General features: G+C 43.0%; 1 protein-coding gene and 1 long non-coding RNA gene across 12 annotated transcripts in view; both read right to left on the bottom strand.

Moving 5' to 3' along the window:
- THSD7A (thrombospondin type 1 domain containing 7A) overlaps positions 1-20,146 on the bottom strand; it is a 269,106-nt gene that overhangs the window by 40,394 nt on the left and 208,566 nt on the right. For all 11 annotated transcript variants that reach the window (XM_083578447.1, XM_083578449.1, XM_083578446.1 and 8 more), the window contains one exon: positions 18,421-18,684. In XM_083578447.1, the coding sequence (XP_083434573.1) occupies positions 18,421-18,684 (264 nt within the window). The remainder of the gene's footprint in view (positions 1-18,420; positions 18,685-20,146) is intronic.
- On the bottom strand, positions 9,783-14,393 carry LOC310745870. Its single transcript, XR_014540409.1, has 3 exons — positions 14,073-14,393; positions 9,926-12,758; positions 9,783-9,852 (listed from the first exon to the last, which is right to left on the bottom strand). It is a non-coding gene; the product is annotated as an uncharacterized lncRNA (long non-coding RNA).

Raw genomic sequence — 20,146 nt, 5'->3', positions numbered from 1 at the left:
CTTGCAGCAGCCTCCCAGCAGCTGGTATCCGGGGGCACATCACTGACGAACACAGAGGTTCAGTTTCGCTGGCTAATAGACACTGATACCCTCTCTCTTCCACAGATTTGTCTAATCCCCACTAAAGCCCTCTAAACTAGTGGCCATCACTACATAAATGAAAAGAGGTACCATGTTTTGTCCTCCCTGAATCGACTGCCCATAATTTCATTGGGTGACCCCCCACATTCTAGCGCTTAGAGAGACAGGCATGTATATGAAACCCTCCCTCCCATCAACCTACAGTGTGTGCTTTCGGGATTCAAACTCTGACTTGGCAGGAGTCTGCGAGCGCAGAAATTTCTTTGTCATTATGACAATATTAAAATTCAACTAAGAAGCAGATACACGCACCCAGAGACAGTGCTGGAGTAATATCTGAGCGCCTGCTGCGGTGTCTTATTAGGATTCATGCTCATCTGGTATCTGCCGTTCTCTGACTTTTTGACAGCTGGAACGTAACTGATGCTGCCCTGTCTCTCATTACATCACTGTCACACTCCACGGAGGTATACTGAATGAAAGGTGTCTCGTGAGTCAGTTTGTCAGCACACCCCTTCCGCAGCTGAAGCAAGGAATATCTCGCGGTGGCTGCAACGTATGTTTGCATACTAGCCAGACCAAAGGCGCCTGATCCTCTTGAAACCAATGAACTTAACATTTTATCTATCGGGTCTAAGAGGGGAGGAGAGAGTGCGATCTGCCACATCAATGATCTGCAGATTAACAGCCATCTGCCCTCACTTGTAAATGCTCCGAAGGAAACACAGATGCTTTCTCCAAGTGTTGATGGGTTTAAAGGTGATAGTAGTTCGATTAGGTTAAACAAGGGTCTATTGCCACAAGCCTTAGAACTCTCTCCTCACCCCCCATCCCACCCCCGCCGCCAGAAGACTTTGATGCAAAAGTACACTTTGCACTATGTGCGGTGTATAAAATATGCGACATCACTCCCGCTAATTGCGAACACAGGTGGTGGTGGCCGACAGAAATGGAGGCGAAGTGGTGCTACCGAGGAACCAGAGGGAGTGATCAGCATGCAAATAGGAAGCCTGAGGTTTCAAAAATACAAAAGGGGGGGTGCACACACCCCTCTCCACAACAGCCCTATGAGGACTGAGAGTGCTCAGCAATCCGGGAATGCTAAGTACCAGCTTGAAAATAAAAAGGGGGAAATTGGGCGTAGGGTGGGAAAGATAGAGCACCTTGAACATCCTTGAACATCCTGGATTGTCTTAGGAAAGACTGGTTGGCTGAAACATTCCTTTCAATGAGAGATGATAGGCTGCAATATTTTACAGGTGCAACTTGTACTTTAAAGTGCTGGTGCTTATGGTCAAAGGCCTGTACAACTTCAGCCTGTCAATATGCTAAGACTTTCTTTGGCACCCCCCCCTTCCAGGCGTCACAAACTAATGTGACGTAAGAGTCCATTTAAGCTCCCAGTCTTCAACAGGCTCCCCACCCCACCTCAAATTAAGACAGGCCATTAGGAAATAGCTTGGCAGCTCACCCATTTTAGTTCTAGAGTATAAAACAACAGGACTGCAATAAAAAGAAATGCAACTGGCAAAAAACACACACATGAGTATCTATTCTTAAACACAAGGAAAGGGTTTCAAAACTCATATGTGAGCATCTGGCTACAGAACTGAATTTCACTGTTTTTAAGAGACAATATATTCATTTATTTAGGGATTTCTCCCTGCTCTGGAAGCAGACGTTACATGCAAACCATTGACCTTGAAAACAAAGCACTCAAGGTGGCTATAACACACATGCAATCATGTCTGGTTACTCCTTTTTTACCATTCAGTTATTTTTGTACTGTTATATCCGCTTGCTTCTGTAGCAATACAATCCTATGCTCTGTTAATATTGGCATCGCTGGAGAGCTGTAGGATCCTGAACAAACTACACTGCTGTTAGCTGGCCACCAGTATAGCAAAATCCCATTATCATTCCCCCCATTTCTGTTTCTGAGGTTGGGTATGAGGGCTGATGCTTATGGAACAAAAACCACAAAGGAGTGCAACAAACCCATAAGGGGGAAACATACTGCAAAAAAGGCCAAATTAGCACTAAGCTCAGGGGCTACAGAATGGGGACTTACTATTGGGGAATGGAATGGAATGAATTGGAGTATCCTGGGAGAGGGCATGGCTAATTGACTGGAATACTAATATAGGAGCACTCCACACTGCAGCATTTTATAGCAGACCCCATTTGTTTCTTGTATTATTGTAGAGGTATGGCTACATGCAGGTATCCATTGTGTTAAACTGAAGAGCAGAGCAGGCCCATGGCCCTTGCAGAAAAATAATGGGGAGGGATAGAAACAACCCCTTGCATCAACCCCCTCCCCTTGCACACACACACACACACCAAATCTGGAATGTCCTTGGCAGTAAAGGATCGGTGCTCTCAAAGTAGGACTGGAAGTTTGAGAAGAAGAAGAAGAGTTTGGATTTGATATCCTGCTTTATCACTACCCAAAGGAGTCTCAAAGCAGCTAACGTTCTCTTTTCCCTTCCTCCCCCACTCTCCTCCGAACACTCTGTGAGGTGAGTGAGGCTGAGAGACTGCAAAGAAGTATGACTAGCCCAAGGTCACCCAGCAGCTGCATGTGGAGGAGCGGAGATGCGAACCCGGTTCACCAGATTACGCTCATCCTGGGACCTTAAGATGGGGAAATAGCCCTCTGAGCCCAGTTCTCCTCCTCCCCTGGCTACCTCTAGCCAATTCTCCAAGGATCTTTTGGGCAGCAAGCAGAGCTGCTCCTTCACCGCTGAAAGGATTGCGTGCTGAGGAAACTTGCCTCAGAGGAAATGCTTTCACAGTTGGTACACTTCACTCAGGGATTCATCACCCCGGGGATTATTTCAGCAACAAGAGGGGCATGATTCCTCTCTCTCTCCTCTTCAGAATTTCTGACAGGTAACTGCTCATCTCCCTCATACAGAAACCTTCCAAGTTGCAGCCCCAAACAGCTGGAGGCCACCAGGTTGGGGGAGGCTGGTATATTTTTCAAGGGTTCAGTGCATTCTATTATCCTCACAACATCCTTGTAAGATGAGCCACTTCACTTAGTCATTTATTAAATGCATGGAAGAAGGTGTGGGTGTGTCACATTTGGTACCAAGCTTCTTGTGACTACCACTTGAATATTACTATAGGAAAGAATATGTGGATATACGATACATGCCAATGTGATAATGTTTGAACAGGCCCTGAGTTAACCAGACACCCCCACATGGCTTAAATCTGATTGCTAACGCCTATGCCCTGTGTTCCCCTGCATGGATCACTGCCTTGTCGTGGCAAAGGGGCTTGAATAACTCCAAGAAGCTATGAGCTATGCCGTGCAGGGCCACCCAAGACGGACAGGTCATAGCCGAAAGTTTAGACTAAATGTGATCCACCTGGAGAAGGAACTGGCAATCCCCTCCAGTATTTTGCCAAGAAAACTCCAGGGACATAAAAAGGAGAAGCTTTGAGAAGAAAGTGAGTTTCCAAGGCATGCTCTGGTTCATGGGGTCACAGAGAGTCAAACATGACTAAGACTAAACAACAACAACAACAAAATGCCCTGTGTTGATGGCTGATGCCAGGGTGGGGAATGTCTACCCATAATACGGTTGTACACCACCTCAATCTCTGAACGATGCAAGATTCCAGGGGTTGCAAGGAGCTCACCCAGGGTTGAATGAGGATTCCTCAGAATGAGGAACAGAAGAGACTGTGCTGCATTTTTGAGATATGACTTATTTACACATATGTACAACCTGAGCCTACAATGGAGGGGCTCACAGCATTAACAGCCCAAAAGGTCTTCCTTTTCCCATAGCCGTACAACCTTGGATTCAAGCATGGCTCTCATTCAAGCAGCCTGGTTCTAGCCCAGTTCTCACACCCAACTTTGACCACTGTCTTCTCACTACCACCCAATTTGCCCTCTGGCACAGAGCAGCTTCATTCCTTATACTAAGGACCCACACTTAGGGGTCGTTAACTCACCAAGAAACTTGTCTGGCTCTTTCAACAATGGAAACCCCCAAACTTGCAACAACACAAACATCCCTGTATCACTAGTGCCGTATGGGAGACAGAGATTGCAGCAGCAGACATGCTGCCATGGTAATAAACGAATCTCCTAATGCAAAATGAAATTTGAGAAGCAGTTAGGGAGGCAGTATAGGAAAACAAGATACATGCTTAGCCAGTGCTTTCAGAAGCATTTAGAAAAGGCAAATATCCAATGCAAGAGAGTAAGTGAGCAAGGACTACAGCAAGCTGGTATCATATGAGCTGTATTTTAAAGATTTTTTTCCAAAAAAAGAAACACATGCTATTACATTCGTAATTTAAATGATTTAAAATCGCAGTCTAATGCATCCAATATTTAGTACTTGTGGTCTTTTATTCCAAACTATCTAACTGCAGTATGCCCATTACTATATTAACAGATTGCTTATGTAAACTCAACTGAACAAGCTTCAGGGGTGCATTGCAACAAGTCTATGGGCATCCTGCCCATGGGAAAGTTAGACGGGACGGAAGACAAAAGCCACATACTCTCTGGAAGCTGGTTTTTTGGCATATGTCAGGGGCTTCCTGGGACTCATCTGCGTTGGCTGATTACGGCACCATTCATAACTACTTTGATGCACGAGGCATCGGTACACACAATACACAGCCAAGAGTGGGGAACCTGCAGTCCACCAGATGCTGTAAAACCTTAACTCCCATCCCATCAACATGGTCCGTGGTCAGGGTTATGAGAGCTGGAATACAACACCATCTGGAAGGCTGCGGTTTCTCCACTCCATCTCCACAAAATGGCCTCAAATAGAAGAGCTACAGGTCTCTGCAAACATAACAAAGAGTCTTAGGTAAGAGTAACAGAAACATAGAATTGTAGATTTGGAAGGCACCTCAAAAGTCATCTATTCCAACCCTCTGCAATTCAGGAATCTCAACTAAAGCATCCGTGACAGATGACCGTCCAACCTCTGCTTTAAAACCTCTTAAAGACCAAGAGACTTATTGAGGCATAAGCTTTTGTGGACTAGAGTCTGCTAGAGATGCTGGATTATTTCAGTTCACCGGTATGTATATTTGCAAAGACAAGCAGGTTCTTATAGCTCACTTTGGTTAGGAACAGAAAGATCCAGCTGTCTCCTTTGCCCACCAACTGGACTGCTTCATTTTCACTTTTCTGGTTAGGTAATGACTGTCATTGGGTTTCTCTTTTCCATCAGCTTCTGTTTAGCTTGTTTATTGCTAAATCAACATATTTGCTGCTTTAGTCATACTATATTACTATTCTGTTATCAGGTTAGTGCACAAAGTTGTCTATCTTGGTAGACACGAGAAAAGCAAATATTGTCTACACAGCACTACGAGATAGTAAAAGCAACCCAGTATTTTTCCACACCAGCAGAAACACCACTCTTCCCATTGTGAGCAAACTCAGAAGAGAAGTCAGATGCTGTGTTTCTCTATGACCAATACTGAAGTCAGCCATGTATCTCTTTAAAAAGTAGGACTGGAATCCTAAACACACCTACCCATGAGTAAGTACTACCGAACCAACTTCTAAGTAAACATGCACAGGACTATGTTAGACTGCCAATGTTCAAAAGAGGAAAACATGCACCCACCAAAATAATTAAAGTAATAGTTTTGTGATTGTTAGTTAATCCTAGTCAAGGTATTTATTATGGTTATGTTGCAGTTCTAATGGAGCAACATGGCTTTGGGCAATTAAATATATGAATTGCAGGGGACTATATAATTTGCATTAAACATTAGCTTTTTATAGCACATTAAATATTACACCAAGCAGATTCATACATTTAAACTAAATAAATAAAAACCTGATACTGATAGCAAACATATGTTCTTTGCAGTCCTTGGGATTTATCTATAGCTTTGTACTTTCTCCCTATACAGGAAGTACTTTTTCCTATACTATTAGGAAGCAACAGGATAGCTCCTAAGTACTTATTTTGCATGCCTTCTTGCCTTCCTAGCAGAAATACCAGACTATCCCCTACCAATGTAGCACTTCCTGTTACACCTACATGGATTTTTAGATACGAGTCCTCTTATAATTCCAGACAATAGCAAACGCTCAGAAAGACTACTATGCCCATCCCAAAGCTTAGAATCATAAACTATGCTTTGTTAAATGTATTTACAATGTCATGCGATGTGACTCATGATGAAACTGGACATCTGCAAAATTGGTTAAGTCTTAATTGTAATGGAAAAATACTTAATTCCAGCCTTTTGACCTGATGTTCCCAACAGTTGGCCAAGACATTTATCATCTTTCACATGCGTAGGCCAAATGTTCTTCCATATTTCTGTTTTAATAACACAGACAAAGAAAAATGGATGTAACCACTCATACAGAAGAAAACAAGAGGGACACAGAAGAGCAAATGGCAAGGCGAAATCAGAGGAATGGCAAGTATGTGTATGGGAGGAACAGATGCAGGATGATATGAGAAGAGATAAACATGCAGGCTGTGTCTGCATGTAACACTAAAACATTATTGATTGAGCCTAACTTCTCTGAGTTTTCATGGGCTCCATTTCCTCTTTCTTCCTCTGACTGGTACAGTTGTAAGGAAGTGATCACAACCTTCAGCTTCCATTTTATATTAGCCTCAGTTCAGCATGTCATCCAACCATGGTTAATTTAAACAAGCCAAGTACAAAAACCAAGGTGTGAAGTCACCTTGTTTCTATTACCAGTAGCTAAGCTTAATTGCTGTTTGTTCAGGTGTGGATGAAATACGAGGCCTGTGGTTAATAAAAACAAAAGCAAAACAGAAGCAAAAACCTTTTCCTGGAAGAAAGGACAGGGGAGAGGGATGGATTATTATTATTATTATTATTATTATTATTATTAAGCATGGCTTGGTTGGATAACTGCATCACAAACTTTCGATAAGTGCAAATTTCAAAGGATGGCTGTTTCTTGTTCTGGAAAGTATGGATTTGATATATTTATCTATAATATGAACTGAACCAAATTCCTCCCTTATCCCTACTCATGAATCACCCAGTTTATATAGGGTACCTAACTTCAACAACTTATCCTTGAAAACGGCACCATGCTAGTTAGCACTATTAAAGGATAAGTGAGTCAGGGAGCCACCGAGTAGATGTGAAGGGACAGCTGTTCAGATGGCAGCCCTATTAAAATATAAAGTGGGATGTGTGGTCTTTTGACATGAAAAGAAGAAAGGGGGGGCATGCTGGAAGTGAGCCAAGCTGAGAAAATAAGTACTTAAAAAGAAATGTAATGTAATGAGGTAATGCAGGGGAGGAGGCCAAGTTGTTTTGATTCTTTGACCTATGGGTTTTTTCATGTAAAGCACGTCTGCCTTGAAGATATTGGACTACAACTCCCATTGTTCCTGAACACTGGCTATGCTGGCTGAGGCTAGTGGGAATTAATTGCAGCCCAGCAACATTTGCAGGGTCCCAGGTAAGTCTCCCCTGATGTAAATGATAAATGGATGTGCATCTGCTTTATATGTGAGAAGAGGGTAGGGATGAAGTATATTGCCTGCCTGTCAAGTCTTAATGTGGCCCTGAAAGCATTACACCGCAACAACAGAGTTTAGGAATTATACCTGAAAGTCTGGCAAATATAGCACCCCAAATGAATCTGCCACACAACTTAGTCTGTGATCATAAAGGTTTTTTAATATATATTTTTATTCTCTTCCACGGGTTGGATTAAAAGCCATAAAATATGGGTTGACTATCTCACCATCCCCAGTTTCTTGGGCAGTCTTCTATACAGATTAGTTACAAAGATGGATAACAATGATCCAAGCAGTATAAATGGGAAAACCTTCAAATAATAAAAGTAAAAAACGGAGGGAGAGCAGACATGAGCTTTTCTCCAGTAAAACAAAAACCCTCGTTGTAATTCATAAATAACCCAATGTTTATCATGTCGGACACATTTTCAAAAGATACAGCTACCTCACAGAAAGTGGGTGAATCAACATTTGCAGCTACACATTTGTAGAAATATAAACTTGGAATTGTGCACCCATGTATTATATAGATACTGAAATTCCAATATATTTTTACTTTGTGCAAGTACAGAACTGATCTTCTAGGTTTAGTGAAGGACACCACTTCTTGAATCTCCCTTGACTTTCAAAGGTATTTACAGTCTACCTGACAGTATTTGTATTCATGGCTATGTCACAGGAGCCCATGGAGTGATGAATTGAACAACGGCATGTCTTTTATCTTGTTTTCAGGATTAGCCTCCAAGGCTTCAGTGGCACACAGCAATTGATCTTCTGCATCAGCAGTTTGGTCCCTTCTTTACTGAAGAGAGGCTTCCCTAGTTTTTCATGCTAATGGACACCTCACAGGTCATGACTCACTGCGAGATTAGAAAATTAGAAACGATGACACTAGTTAAAATGGCAAGAGAGTCTTCCTTGCGCATCAACGTGCTATGATGCAGCAACCAGACACGGACGAAAAAACACAGCACCTTTTGACTAAACTGTTATTGAATTCTCTCATCAACATTTATGATTATCATGCCATCATGACACATTCTAGCCTTTGCAAGAAGGCACTATATCATTTATTCTAACATCTTGATCCTAATCATGTTTATTGGGATGCAAGTCTCACCATTTAAGTGGAAAGTACACCAAAGCAAATGATTCAGGTGAGTGACAGAACTATTTGCCCTCATCCTACAATTTGCCATTAGGAAACATCTGGTTTTCCCTACACTGGTTTTCCATACACGAACATAGGCACACTCATAGCAGGTACACTTAAGAGTGAATTCTGGGGCCAGCTCTTAAGAACATAAGGAGAGCTCTACAGGATCAGACCAAAGGTCCATCTAGTCAGCATCCTGCTCTCAGTGTCCTTTGAGAAGCCCACAAACGGAACATGAGCGCAATAGCACTCTCCCTATTTTGGCTCCTCAGGAACTGCTATTCATTGTATTCTGGAATGAATACTGGAAGTTATTGGCTAGTAACCATTGATATCTCCTATGTCTAATCTTTTGAAGCCACCTAAGTTGGTGGCCATTACTAAACCTTGCTGTAGCTGGCCTCTACTCATGCCACAATATTATGCTGCTGTTGTTTTCCCATTCAACTCACGCTCTTATCATTTCATATTTCTGAGTCTTATTGATTGGGCTCCCCTGCCAATACAAGCTTGGCAAACTTGACATCCAATGTCTGCCAGGTGCATGGAGGTCAGGAAACGGAAGGTGTGCCACAGCCTTTGAAAGACTCAATTTCTACCTGAATCTCACTGGATTTCATTGTATTATAAAAATTACATCAAGAAAGTAAAAAAGCAATAATCTATGCATATCTGAATGGGACAAATGCAAAGGCAGTATAATCTTGGGTGCTATTTGAAGCATCTCATGCACATCACACATTTCTTTTAGAAATTCTAGGGGTTGCCGATCCTGCTAGCTCTGCTTGCCAATCCCACCCACCCACCCCACAACCCTTCACTGTAAGAAAAACAATAGGGCCTAATTTGATCAGTGGAATGTTGGGTATCTGGGGGGGGGGTGGCGCTTGTGTGCATCCTGTCAGTTAAGAGGGACCAACTGCCTCTTCTCATTTTCTTGCTTCAGACTAGCCTCTCATAATGTTGTTATAGTTTCTCTCAGAAATAATGTTATTTTGCTACAGTTTTATTATTAAACCTTGTTTACGTTTACGCAAGCCACTTAATTTTTCTCAAAGAACAAGAAACTCAGGGGAAGAATGGTGGTATACCCTAACTTGGGTGAGGGAGGGGATATTCCCCATTTGCCAGGAGGATTGATTTTGTTCATCATCATCCCCACCACCACAACATTCACCAAGCCCCTTCCCCTCACAGCTTGCCCCAAATCATCATCTTCTCCTTTTCCCTGGCAGGCAGGCTGGAAAGGAGGTCAGATCTGCACAGGGTGAGTTTTCCAAGACTCCTTGCTCTCCCCCTGTCACCACTGCTGCAGAGAGCAAGAGAAGAAAGGCGTTATTTCATTCTCCCTTCTCCCACAGCAACCATCAGCAGTAACCGGCGGGAGAGTGGGAAGGCTTAGAAAGTGTGCCCTGTACTGACCCACCCACTCGCCTCCAGTTACATCCTGATCACCCCCAAGGACACTCACCTGCTGGGGCAGCTCCCCAGCAACAGTTCTGTTTTGTTGTGCTTTCTTTCTCCTTGGCCTCCAACGTTGCAGAGGCCAAAGAGGCAGCGTGTCAGGTGCACAGCAGCCACCGAGTAGGACAGATGATGGGGAGTTGATGCTGGCAGTCAACAAAAGAAGTTCAAAGACTCTCTCAAGGCAAATCTTAAAAAAAAATGTAGTATAAACACCAACAGCTGGGAAACACTGGCCTGTGAGCGCTCCAATTGGAGAACAGCCTTTACCAAAGGTGCAATGAGCTTTGAAGACGCTTGAACTCAGGACAAAAGGGAGAAACATGCTAAGAGGACGGCATGTTCAGCAAACCCTCACCGTGATCAACTACCACCCGGAAACCTATGTCCCCACTGTGGAAGGATGTGTGGATTCAGAAATGGCCTCCACACAGTCACTTACAGACTCACATTTAAAACCGTGTTTATGGAAGACAATCTTACTCGGCTATGAGTAATTGCAGAAGAAGAAGAAGAAGAAGAAGAAGAAGAAGAAGAAGAAGAAGAAGAAGAAGAAGAAGAAGCCCTGCCATGGCTGCTCCTCTCTGGATTGTCTGAGCCGCAGGCTGCCACCCACCACCACTCACACTGCTTCCTCGCTCACCTCCTCGCCCGCCTGCAGTTCTGTGGTCATGCTGCCATTTGCATGACCGACAACAATCACAGACAATGATATATTAGAGAGATTGTTCCATCAAGCTCATTAGAGGCAATTTCTCAACAGCACTGTACAACATGGAGATGTGGAATTCAGTAGTACTGGAGGGAATCAGAATATATTCTAGTTCACTCTGACCTTGATTTGTTTGTTCATAGTCCACTTTTCTGAATACACGAAATGGCTAAAATAAATTTATAACCTCTGACACGTCAGTGGAAATAATATCGTATTTCATAAGGTACATTGCAAGACAAAGTGGAACTTTAAAAGTCTTTCTTCTGCATTTCTATTTCATTTTACTTTCCTTTCACATAGCTGCAGGGTAGAATTCGTAAAAAAAGACTTTTTAAAATGATGAAAGAGTACACATAAACAATAAAGCAATGTTTGCAACCACATGGGCTCTTTTATAGCATCTGAGAGTTTACTATCAGACGCATAAGCAATTAAATAAGAAATTCAGCACTTCACATGGATACTCCCAACAGCTGTTCTAGAAACATTCACCGATGCACAGATATTCCCCTCTAATCCCCTGCCTAAGCCTTGCAACCACACAGAGCTTTGTAGAGTCAGCACAAATCAATGTATCTCATTTAATTAATGCTAAAGGGGGAAATAATCTCCCACTAATAAGGCAGCAGACAAGCCATCCTGGACTGGTTGACTGTGCCTGAGGTCTTAAAAAATAAACCGACATGAATTAAGAAGTGCATTATGACCTATATAAAAACGTTAAATCTCTCTGCTGCATCAGAGTGCTGACCAAGAGAAGAGTTACAAGAGAAGATGGTCATAATCCTCAATGGTCCGTTTACCGTATATAGTAGCATTCTGAAATTACAATGGCAAAAGCTGTCTGCCGTCAGTAGCATCCAGCAAACAGCAATGGCTGTGGTAATTTTCTCTGAACAGGGTTCACGTGTCATGCCGGCGCAATGGGCTGCAGAAGTTAGAAATATGCACTCAGATTTATTTGAGTACCACTGGTACTGGGAATACAGCAAGAATAGAGATTTTGCTGTCCAAAGTGCTACAGCCAGCACTGATAACCTGATTGTCCATTATCCATACATCAGTGTTGCTCAAACATTTCATAGAACCATAGAACTGTAGAGATGAAAAGGACCCCAAGGATCATCTAGTACGGCCCCCTACAATTCAGGAATCACACCAAGGAGTCTTCATCAGTGGTGCTTCCTCTCCACTAGACTCTGCCAACAGAGGTGAGTTTATGCTCCAATCAAACTCCTGCAGCTGCCACTGACATGCAGTGTGTGTGTGTAGCATTAGAATCTTAGTCTTATAGGACTAAATATGGGCACTAGGTTGATGTTGGTTTGTTTTATGATCAAGCAAAGCTTAAGGAAAGACTATATCTATTAAGGCATGCGTGCTGCCACATTTTATAAGGTTTTTAAAAAATATGGTTGGGATGGTCAAAATATATATTATATATTATTTGTATTATAAATGGCTTTTTATAGAGTTATTTGAATTATGGTTTGTTGTCCTTTCAGTGCCCCAGAAAGTTTCCATGAAAACACACCAGTGATTGAATAGTGCTTTAAAGTTCCCTACATTTTCCAGCACCATTTTGAGTTTTACCACCATTTTTGTTTCTGTGATCTTATACATTTTGCAAGGTACAATTCTGACACCTTTGTGTAGTGCTGTTTGGGCATAACTGATCCATGTCATTCATATATATATATATTCAGACATCTTGTAAAAACTTTTGTTCAGGCTTTCCTTTACCCAGTTCTGGACAGTTCTACACATATCAAACCCCAGAACATATTCTGTATGTTTTTATACTGTGTGTATGTATCTTCTGTATACAGTGGTGCCTCGCAAGACGAAATTAATTCGTTCCGCAAGTTTTTTCTTCTTGCGAGTTTTTCGTCTTGCGAAGCACGGTTTCCCATAGGAATGCATTGAAAATCAATTAATGCGTTCCTATGGAGACCGCCTTCAGACCAGGTCCGGGGACAGTCTGTCCCCGGACCTCTTCTGAGGGCTGGCGGGGGGAGAAGGACTTTTCTCCCCACCGCCAGCCTTCAGAACAGCCTTCTGAAGGCTGGCGGTGGGAAGAAAAGCCCTTCTCCCGCCGCCAGCCTTCAGAAGAGTTCCCACAGGGCTGCCTAGGCTGCGGATAGCAGCCTGCTGCCCCGCGCGAGGGGCGCTCTGCTTCAGAGCGCCCCTCGCGCGGGGCAGACATTCGCAGCTTGGGGAGCCCTGCAGGAGTTCCCTGCAGGGCTCACCAAGCTGCTAATAGCAGCCTGCTGCCCCGCGCGAGGGGCGCTCTGCTTCAGAGCGCCCCTCGCGCGGGGCAGACATTCGCAGCTTGGGGAGCTCTGCAGGAGTTCCCTGCAGGGCTCTCCAAGCTGCGGATAGCAGCCTGCTGCCCCGCGCGAGGGGCGCTCTGCTTCAGAGCGCCCCTCGCGCGGGGCAGACATTCGCAGCTTGGGGAGCTCTGCAGGAGTTCCCTGCAGGGCTCTCCAAGCTGCGGATAGCAGCCTGCTGCCCCGCGCGAGGGGCGCTCTGAAGCAGAGCGCCCCTCGCGCGGGTCAGCAGGCTGCTATCCGCAGCCTAGGCAGCCCTGGAGGAACTCTTCTGAAGGCTGGCGGCGGGAGAAGGGCTTTTTTTCCCACCGCCAGCCTTCAGAACAGCCTTCTGAATGTTGGCGGTGGGGAGGAAAACCTTCCTCCCACCGCAAGTCTTCAGGACAGGTCCGAGAACAGAGGAGAAGCGCTGCGGGCCTTCTCCTCTGTTCCCGGACCTGTCCTGAAGGCTTGCGGTGGGAGGAGGGCTTTCCTCCCCACCACCAACATTCAGAATGCTGTTCTGAATGTTGGCGGTGGGGAGGAAAAACCCTCCTCCCACCGCAAGCCCCGGGAACAGAGGAGAAGCGCTGCGCGCCTTCTCCTCTGTTCCCGGACCTCCCACCGCAAGCCTTTAGGACAGGTCCGGGAACAGAGGAGAAGGCGCGCTGCACTTCCCCGCTGTCCCCGGAGATTTCCCTGTGGGCTTTCATCTTGCGAAGCAAGCCCATAGGGAAATTCGTCTTGCGAAGCCGCTAAAAAATCGGAAAACCCTTTCGTCTTGCGGGTTTTTCGTTTAGCGAGGCATTCGTCTTGCGGGGCACCACTGTATTGTTTTATCAGTTTCAAGTTGCGGTTTTGTATTAATAGATTCTGTTTCTATATCATACATACGGTACACTGCTTAAGAGGTTTTTAAAATATTAAGTGGATTAAAATTGGCTGGAGGGACTAAAAAGAATGATAGTTTTGGATCAGAGTGGTTTGATTTTGTAGCGCATGGGAATAAGAAAACTAATAATGTAATCCTGCCATCTCATAAGCTACTTTGTGGAACTCATAGTTGTTTACGCTGAAGGAACCATAAGAATAATCATTATTCTTTATACTGTGATTTGTAGGGAGTAATTTGTGTGTGATTTTTGCTGTGGGTATTATTCTCTGAAACTGAAGCAGCTTAGTTATGTTTTTAAGTTATGTTTTTAAATATAAAATCAATGCAGAAAAGAAAGAAATGCTTGTAAATAACAAATAAACAAGTTATGAACATGCTAGGATATCCTAATTACCATGTACTATATACTGAAGACATTTAACATTTTCTGTGGTGTTTTCCATTCACAAATTTTGAAGATTTTATTGAGATGTACTGGCATTATGTTGGAGACCTTTGAGAAATGGAGGTGAAGTGAGTTACACAGTATCATCTGGGGGAAACATCAGTTCAATACAATTAAAATATTTTCTGAATTCCAGTAGTGCCTCCCAAAAAAGTCAAATTATTAATGTTCTTAAAAAAAAATCCATGCCCACATTTGATTTAGATTAAAACTGAAATGCCAAAATGGGCAATGAAATGACTTAGTTTTGACATTGCTACAAAAGAAATGGATCAAGAGAGAAATGATATACAGTAGACATATTGTCCCCAGATCTCACTTTTTTCTTTTTTTCTTTTTAGAAATCCAACCACCACCACCTCCTCAAAAACCCAACACACCAGGCTTTGATAAGCGATCACAGATGGACAGATATCTAATTTTTGCTGAAGACATATAAACAGATTTGTGAGAGGTTTGTGTGTTGTCTCTCTTGAGATGCCCAAGATGACTGACAGATTTCTCTTATTTGGTCTCTTTCATTGTGCATTGAAAAAAGAGTGATTTTTAAAAAGTATTATTTTTGAAGCATATTGGAGATTACTTACCCCATGGGGCAAGTGGTGTTCTACTTGTTCTAAACAGGTTGCATTACCCCAAAGGTTCATACATAACACAGGGCTTTTTCAGTGGTGGGGTCATTGCTGTGGAATGTCCTCCCCATAGAAACCTGTCTGATAACCATCTTGGCGTCATTTTGACACCAGGAGAAAATATTTCATTGCTCCAGTCTTTCTAAACCGTTTTTGCTCTCTCTTACTGTTTGTATCCTATATTCCTAATTTTACTATTGTTTGTTATTGACGCTGGATTTTAAACTGTACTATTTCTTGATTAAAGCTGCCCTTAGAATTTTGTTACAGGGCAGCTTAGAAATACTGTCACGCAAGTAAGTGAGCCAACATGATGGAAAGCCGTAACAAAATAATTAGTCATAAAAAGGACACTGTCTAATTTGTCCAGGGAATGACAGGCCAAAATATTGCCACGTAAACTACCAATCCAGCATAGATATGCAACCGAAAATACAAAGACAAGTTATTGATTCCATTCAGTTGCAAGAATGGGAGAATCTTCAGTGCTGTTGAGGCTGCTTTGTATGGCACAGCCCAAAGAGATGTAATAAAGAGCCCTGGTCAATCAGGAGCTCCCTCTACGGCAAGAGTGGGGAACTTTTTTCAGCCTGAGACACATTCCCTTCTGAGCAACTTTCTTCTAGCCACATCCCACTGGTGGATGAGACCAGAAGCAAAAGCTGGCAGAGCAATGAATGTTAGTTTTACCTATATACAATAGGGTAGTTTCTGCGTGTGAGCACACACACACACCTCTATCCTCTATCCAAAGAAAAGGCACTATCAGAGTTCAAGGACACATTCTAGTCAGGCAGAAGGACACTTGGGTTATGAAGCAAAACTAGTGAGGGGTGTGGCCTTGGGAGGGTCTCCTGGGCCTTAGGTTCCCCGCTCCTGTTTCAGGAAATACCCAGGTCCAGCATGTGCTTTGAAACACAGAAGTACAATGTATATGTTCAATACAGGCGTACACTAAAAACTAAACACATGAAGCAGCTCGCTAAGTCTTACTGGAAAAGTGATGTTGGAACAAATGTCAACCCAATGGAAAGTCAATGGAAAGTCAACCATCTTTGCCTATTAATGCTGCTATCCCTAATCTTGCTGCTACGTATCCTGACGGTATACAGGATTAACTCTGCTGTACTCTTGATTTATATTTATTATCGTTATAGGTCACATCAGACCCAAGGTCAGTGGTGTCTATGTAAGACCATGTCTCACCCAGTCATCTGTGTCTCAGGAGTTTCTAAACTTCGGAAGTGGCACCAAAAGAAAATAAAATAGATTAATTTCTTTACTGGATAGTGTTGTGTTCTTGTGGCAAACAGTTTGGATTCCAGCCAACATAACAAGATTTCCCTTCTGACACTGCAAGATAGCAATTCCATCAGCTCCATTGCCTGCACTCCAGCTACTCTGTGCTGTTGAATAGATGGTTCCTGATTTCCCAGTGTTTTTATAATTGCTCTTACAAATAATAATCCTTCAGTGCTACAGTGATTGGCACTAGGCCCCTCTTGCTTCTGTCGGACTGAAGGTCTTTCATTATTTTGCATTACCTATAGTCTAAGGTTTCTAGACTCACAGCTTTTTTGTGTGCAATTGGAAGCCTTTATATCCAGCTCCCAATTTTCCAAGGTCTTATAGCTCTCATAAACAGATCGGTTTTTAAACAAAACACCTCACACCAATCTGTGAAAATTGTTTGGAGGCTCGCAGACAATGATTTGCTATGTATAACAGCAAAGAATAGCAAGCACAGTTAATTTGTTATGCAGAGAAGCCACAACTCTCTTAAAATGTGACTCAACACACCTCAGCAGTGTAGAAGAGCTAAATGTAAGCTTCTTCGTTTTGGGTACAAATTAACATGAAGAGGGGTTGACTGAGGTCATGCGCCTTGACTCTGCCCCATAATCTGCTTGTGCTTAAATATATCACTTCCGTGGAGACTATGAAAATGCATCTGCTATGCAAAACTTGTGTAGCCATGATTTGGGACTCTAGAAATTTTCCCAGGGCTTTAACAGAGTTGTAGGGACGCTGCCACATCTGCAGCTCCACCACACATAGCAGTAAGGGTGGAAGGTGGGGACAGCATGCAACCACAGATGGGCCAGCTCAAGAGCCAATGGACCCTGGGTTGGCTCAGCCCCACTCCATCCCCATAAAGCCTGCCCACACCTTTGCTCTACCAACTCTTAAAGAGGAAGCTAGCAGGGTGATGCTGATGTCACTCTGCAGGTGAATGCTGGAAGAAGGCCAAGAGCTACCAGCAAAACTGGCTTGAGGGACACCTCCATGCAATTCAACCCACCTCCCCCTGGCCAGCAAGAAGGGGGGTTGGATTACTGTTAGTTATGCTTAGAGAACCACTGCAGTTCAACTTCCTATCTTAATCCCCCTAGATTAAAGTGGATCTATAACATGACTAATTAAATGTAAAGGTATATAAAAAAGGAAAGATTTCACTTTTCATAAAACCATTGCTTATTTATCCAGCATAGCATTTATCAGTCAACTAAAAGAAGTTTAAAATAGTAAGATAAATGCACTATCTTTTTTTATTTTAAAAAAGGCAAGATAAAGCCAGGCCTCAACATCTAAAAAAGGACACCTGCTGCTACCTGCTGAATTTGAGGGCAGGTGGCAGCTGGCCCGTGTAGACATAAATAATAATGGCAATAAAACTTCTAGCCCTTTGTCAGAATGTGAATGCCCAGTTTTCTATGATTCGCACCCGATTCGTGAACCATACCAATATACAAATGCAATAGGAATGCATTTCCAGAGGAGCAGCCCTGTTAGTCTTTTGCAGCAAAAACAATGAAACATAATGTAAATTGAAAATACAGTGAATTTGAAAGAAACCCATGGTGCTGCATGCTCTATAACAACTGTTTTCACCACAAGGGATGAACAAGAGCTGGAGGCTTTTTTCATGTCATCTCTGGATCTATTTTTTTACAGAAGGGAACACGAACACACACACACACACCTGGAAAAGCAACATATAAAGGTAAGGAATTTTCCTGGCTTGCAGAGAAAGGTTCCTTAACTTACATTGGCTTTGAATACCTTCGTAAGGCAACAACACGTTTTTCTATCTCAGTGATTTCCCCCCTCCAAATTCTGCCTATATGCTGTATCTCTGAGACATTCAAAGACTAACCAGCAGCTTTAACCAAGCAGAAAAAGGAGAGATTTTTAAATACCATGGCTGTTGCATCGTGATGTTTCGACGAGTCTGCTGTTTTGATCATAGCAAGCCATGGCTTGGTAACGGTAGCCTTGCCCACACTCTTTGATGTCTCCTTGTACTTTCATTCCCAGCAGTACTTCTACTTTGCCCTCGGGTAAGATGCAGTCTGACCAGTTCCCCACAGGCTGGGCATTATACTTGTCACATGGACAGATCTGGGTCTCAATCAGTGGATGCAGCTGGGGATTTTTGCATTTCTCCTTCTTCTTGCTTTTTCCTGGAAGGGAGTAGAAAGAACTTCAGAAATTGCTTTCTTGGGATATCCTTTATCTGAATCTTTATTATGGTGCTTGTTATCTACAACATTGTGAAGTCTCTTATAAGTCAACGGGGCTCCCATACTAGTAACTGCGAATTGTTTTCGCAATTTGTGTTCCCTGTTCTGTTAGTAGTGATTTCCACCATTGAAAATAATCTTAGCGCTCATCCAAACTTGACCCACACTTGACCCACCACCTCGCCCTGGGAAAACCTGCTGTTTACCACTGAATCACAGCAAACGTCAACTGATTTTTCTCTGGATTGCCAGTTGCTCCGATTCAGTGCTAAAGTGTGGAGCGAAGGCAAAGCCTCTCAGACCCATGCCTAGAAAGTACGAGACAGGAGGAAAACGACTCAGACCATTCCAGACATGGGACAAGCAGAAGTGGGGATGAGCCCTTAGTGGAAACTCTATTTAAAATACATCACTATGTGAAAGCTTTATTACTTAAATCCAAATCTGAAATCCGTATCTACCTTCTTGCCATTTCAATGGGCCTCAGTGGATGCTGCCATGTTTTCCTTTGCTCAGAAATAATACAATTTTTATGAGATGTGATAAGATGCGTCTCGGAAAGACAGTGGGGTCATTAAAATGTTTACCAGCATAGACAGAACAGAGACAGTCGATATAGCACCAGTAATTCTCTGTTCTGATTAAACTAGGAGCTCTTCCTATTGCTCATTAAATAATAACCAGGCCCTAAAGTGGAAGAGATCCAAATCAGATAATGTGAGGCTTTCATTGGACCAACATTAATTTGGGTAGAAATAAGCAAGCTTTTGAGTTACACAGAATTCCTTGTCAAGCAGACGTCATTCATTTCCTACATTTCTTTAGCCCTGCAAATTGGATTATAGGATCTAGATCATGCATATCAATCCTGTGTCTAATGATGTTGCCACCGTCTTCATGACACCCACTTGGGAGTGTCTGTCTAGCAAAAGAGAGGGTCTACTTACTGACTCAAAGCCGAGACTTTCAGTTTTTTATTTATTCAGCAATTGTGCACCCAGGATGCTAAAATCTCATTGACTTCAATTGAATTGAAGCAGTCAAAGTGTCTACAGGACTGCAGCTCAGCTATTTAACCTTGTTTCTGAAAGTCCTTCCCCTGTCAAGAGTATATACAATTTCTTACCTAGTAAATGTGGAGTAGTTGCAGCGTTCAGAAGTTGAACCAAAACCACTGTTATGAAAAATAGCCTGCAATCCATTGACACACATCTCTAATCTCCTTTCACTAGTGCTCGGAAGACTGCAAGCATTATTTCAAACTTATTCTACAACTTCATGGCAGATGGCACATAAATTCTTTTTGGGGTAGGTGGAAAATAAAGCATTATCAATAATAAATGATAATGGAAGACCTCAATTCCTCCTAGAAAGTTTTGAATTTTTTCCTCCCAGGGATAAT

This window comes from Podarcis filfolensis, assembly GCF_964270895.1.
Source record: "Podarcis filfolensis genome assembly, chromosome: 12".
Lineage (NCBI taxonomy): Eukaryota > Metazoa > Chordata > Lepidosauria > Squamata > Lacertidae > Podarcis > Podarcis filfolensis.
The sequence above is the reverse complement of the archived record's forward strand: the minus strand, read 5'-3'. Positions and strand labels throughout refer to the sequence as shown.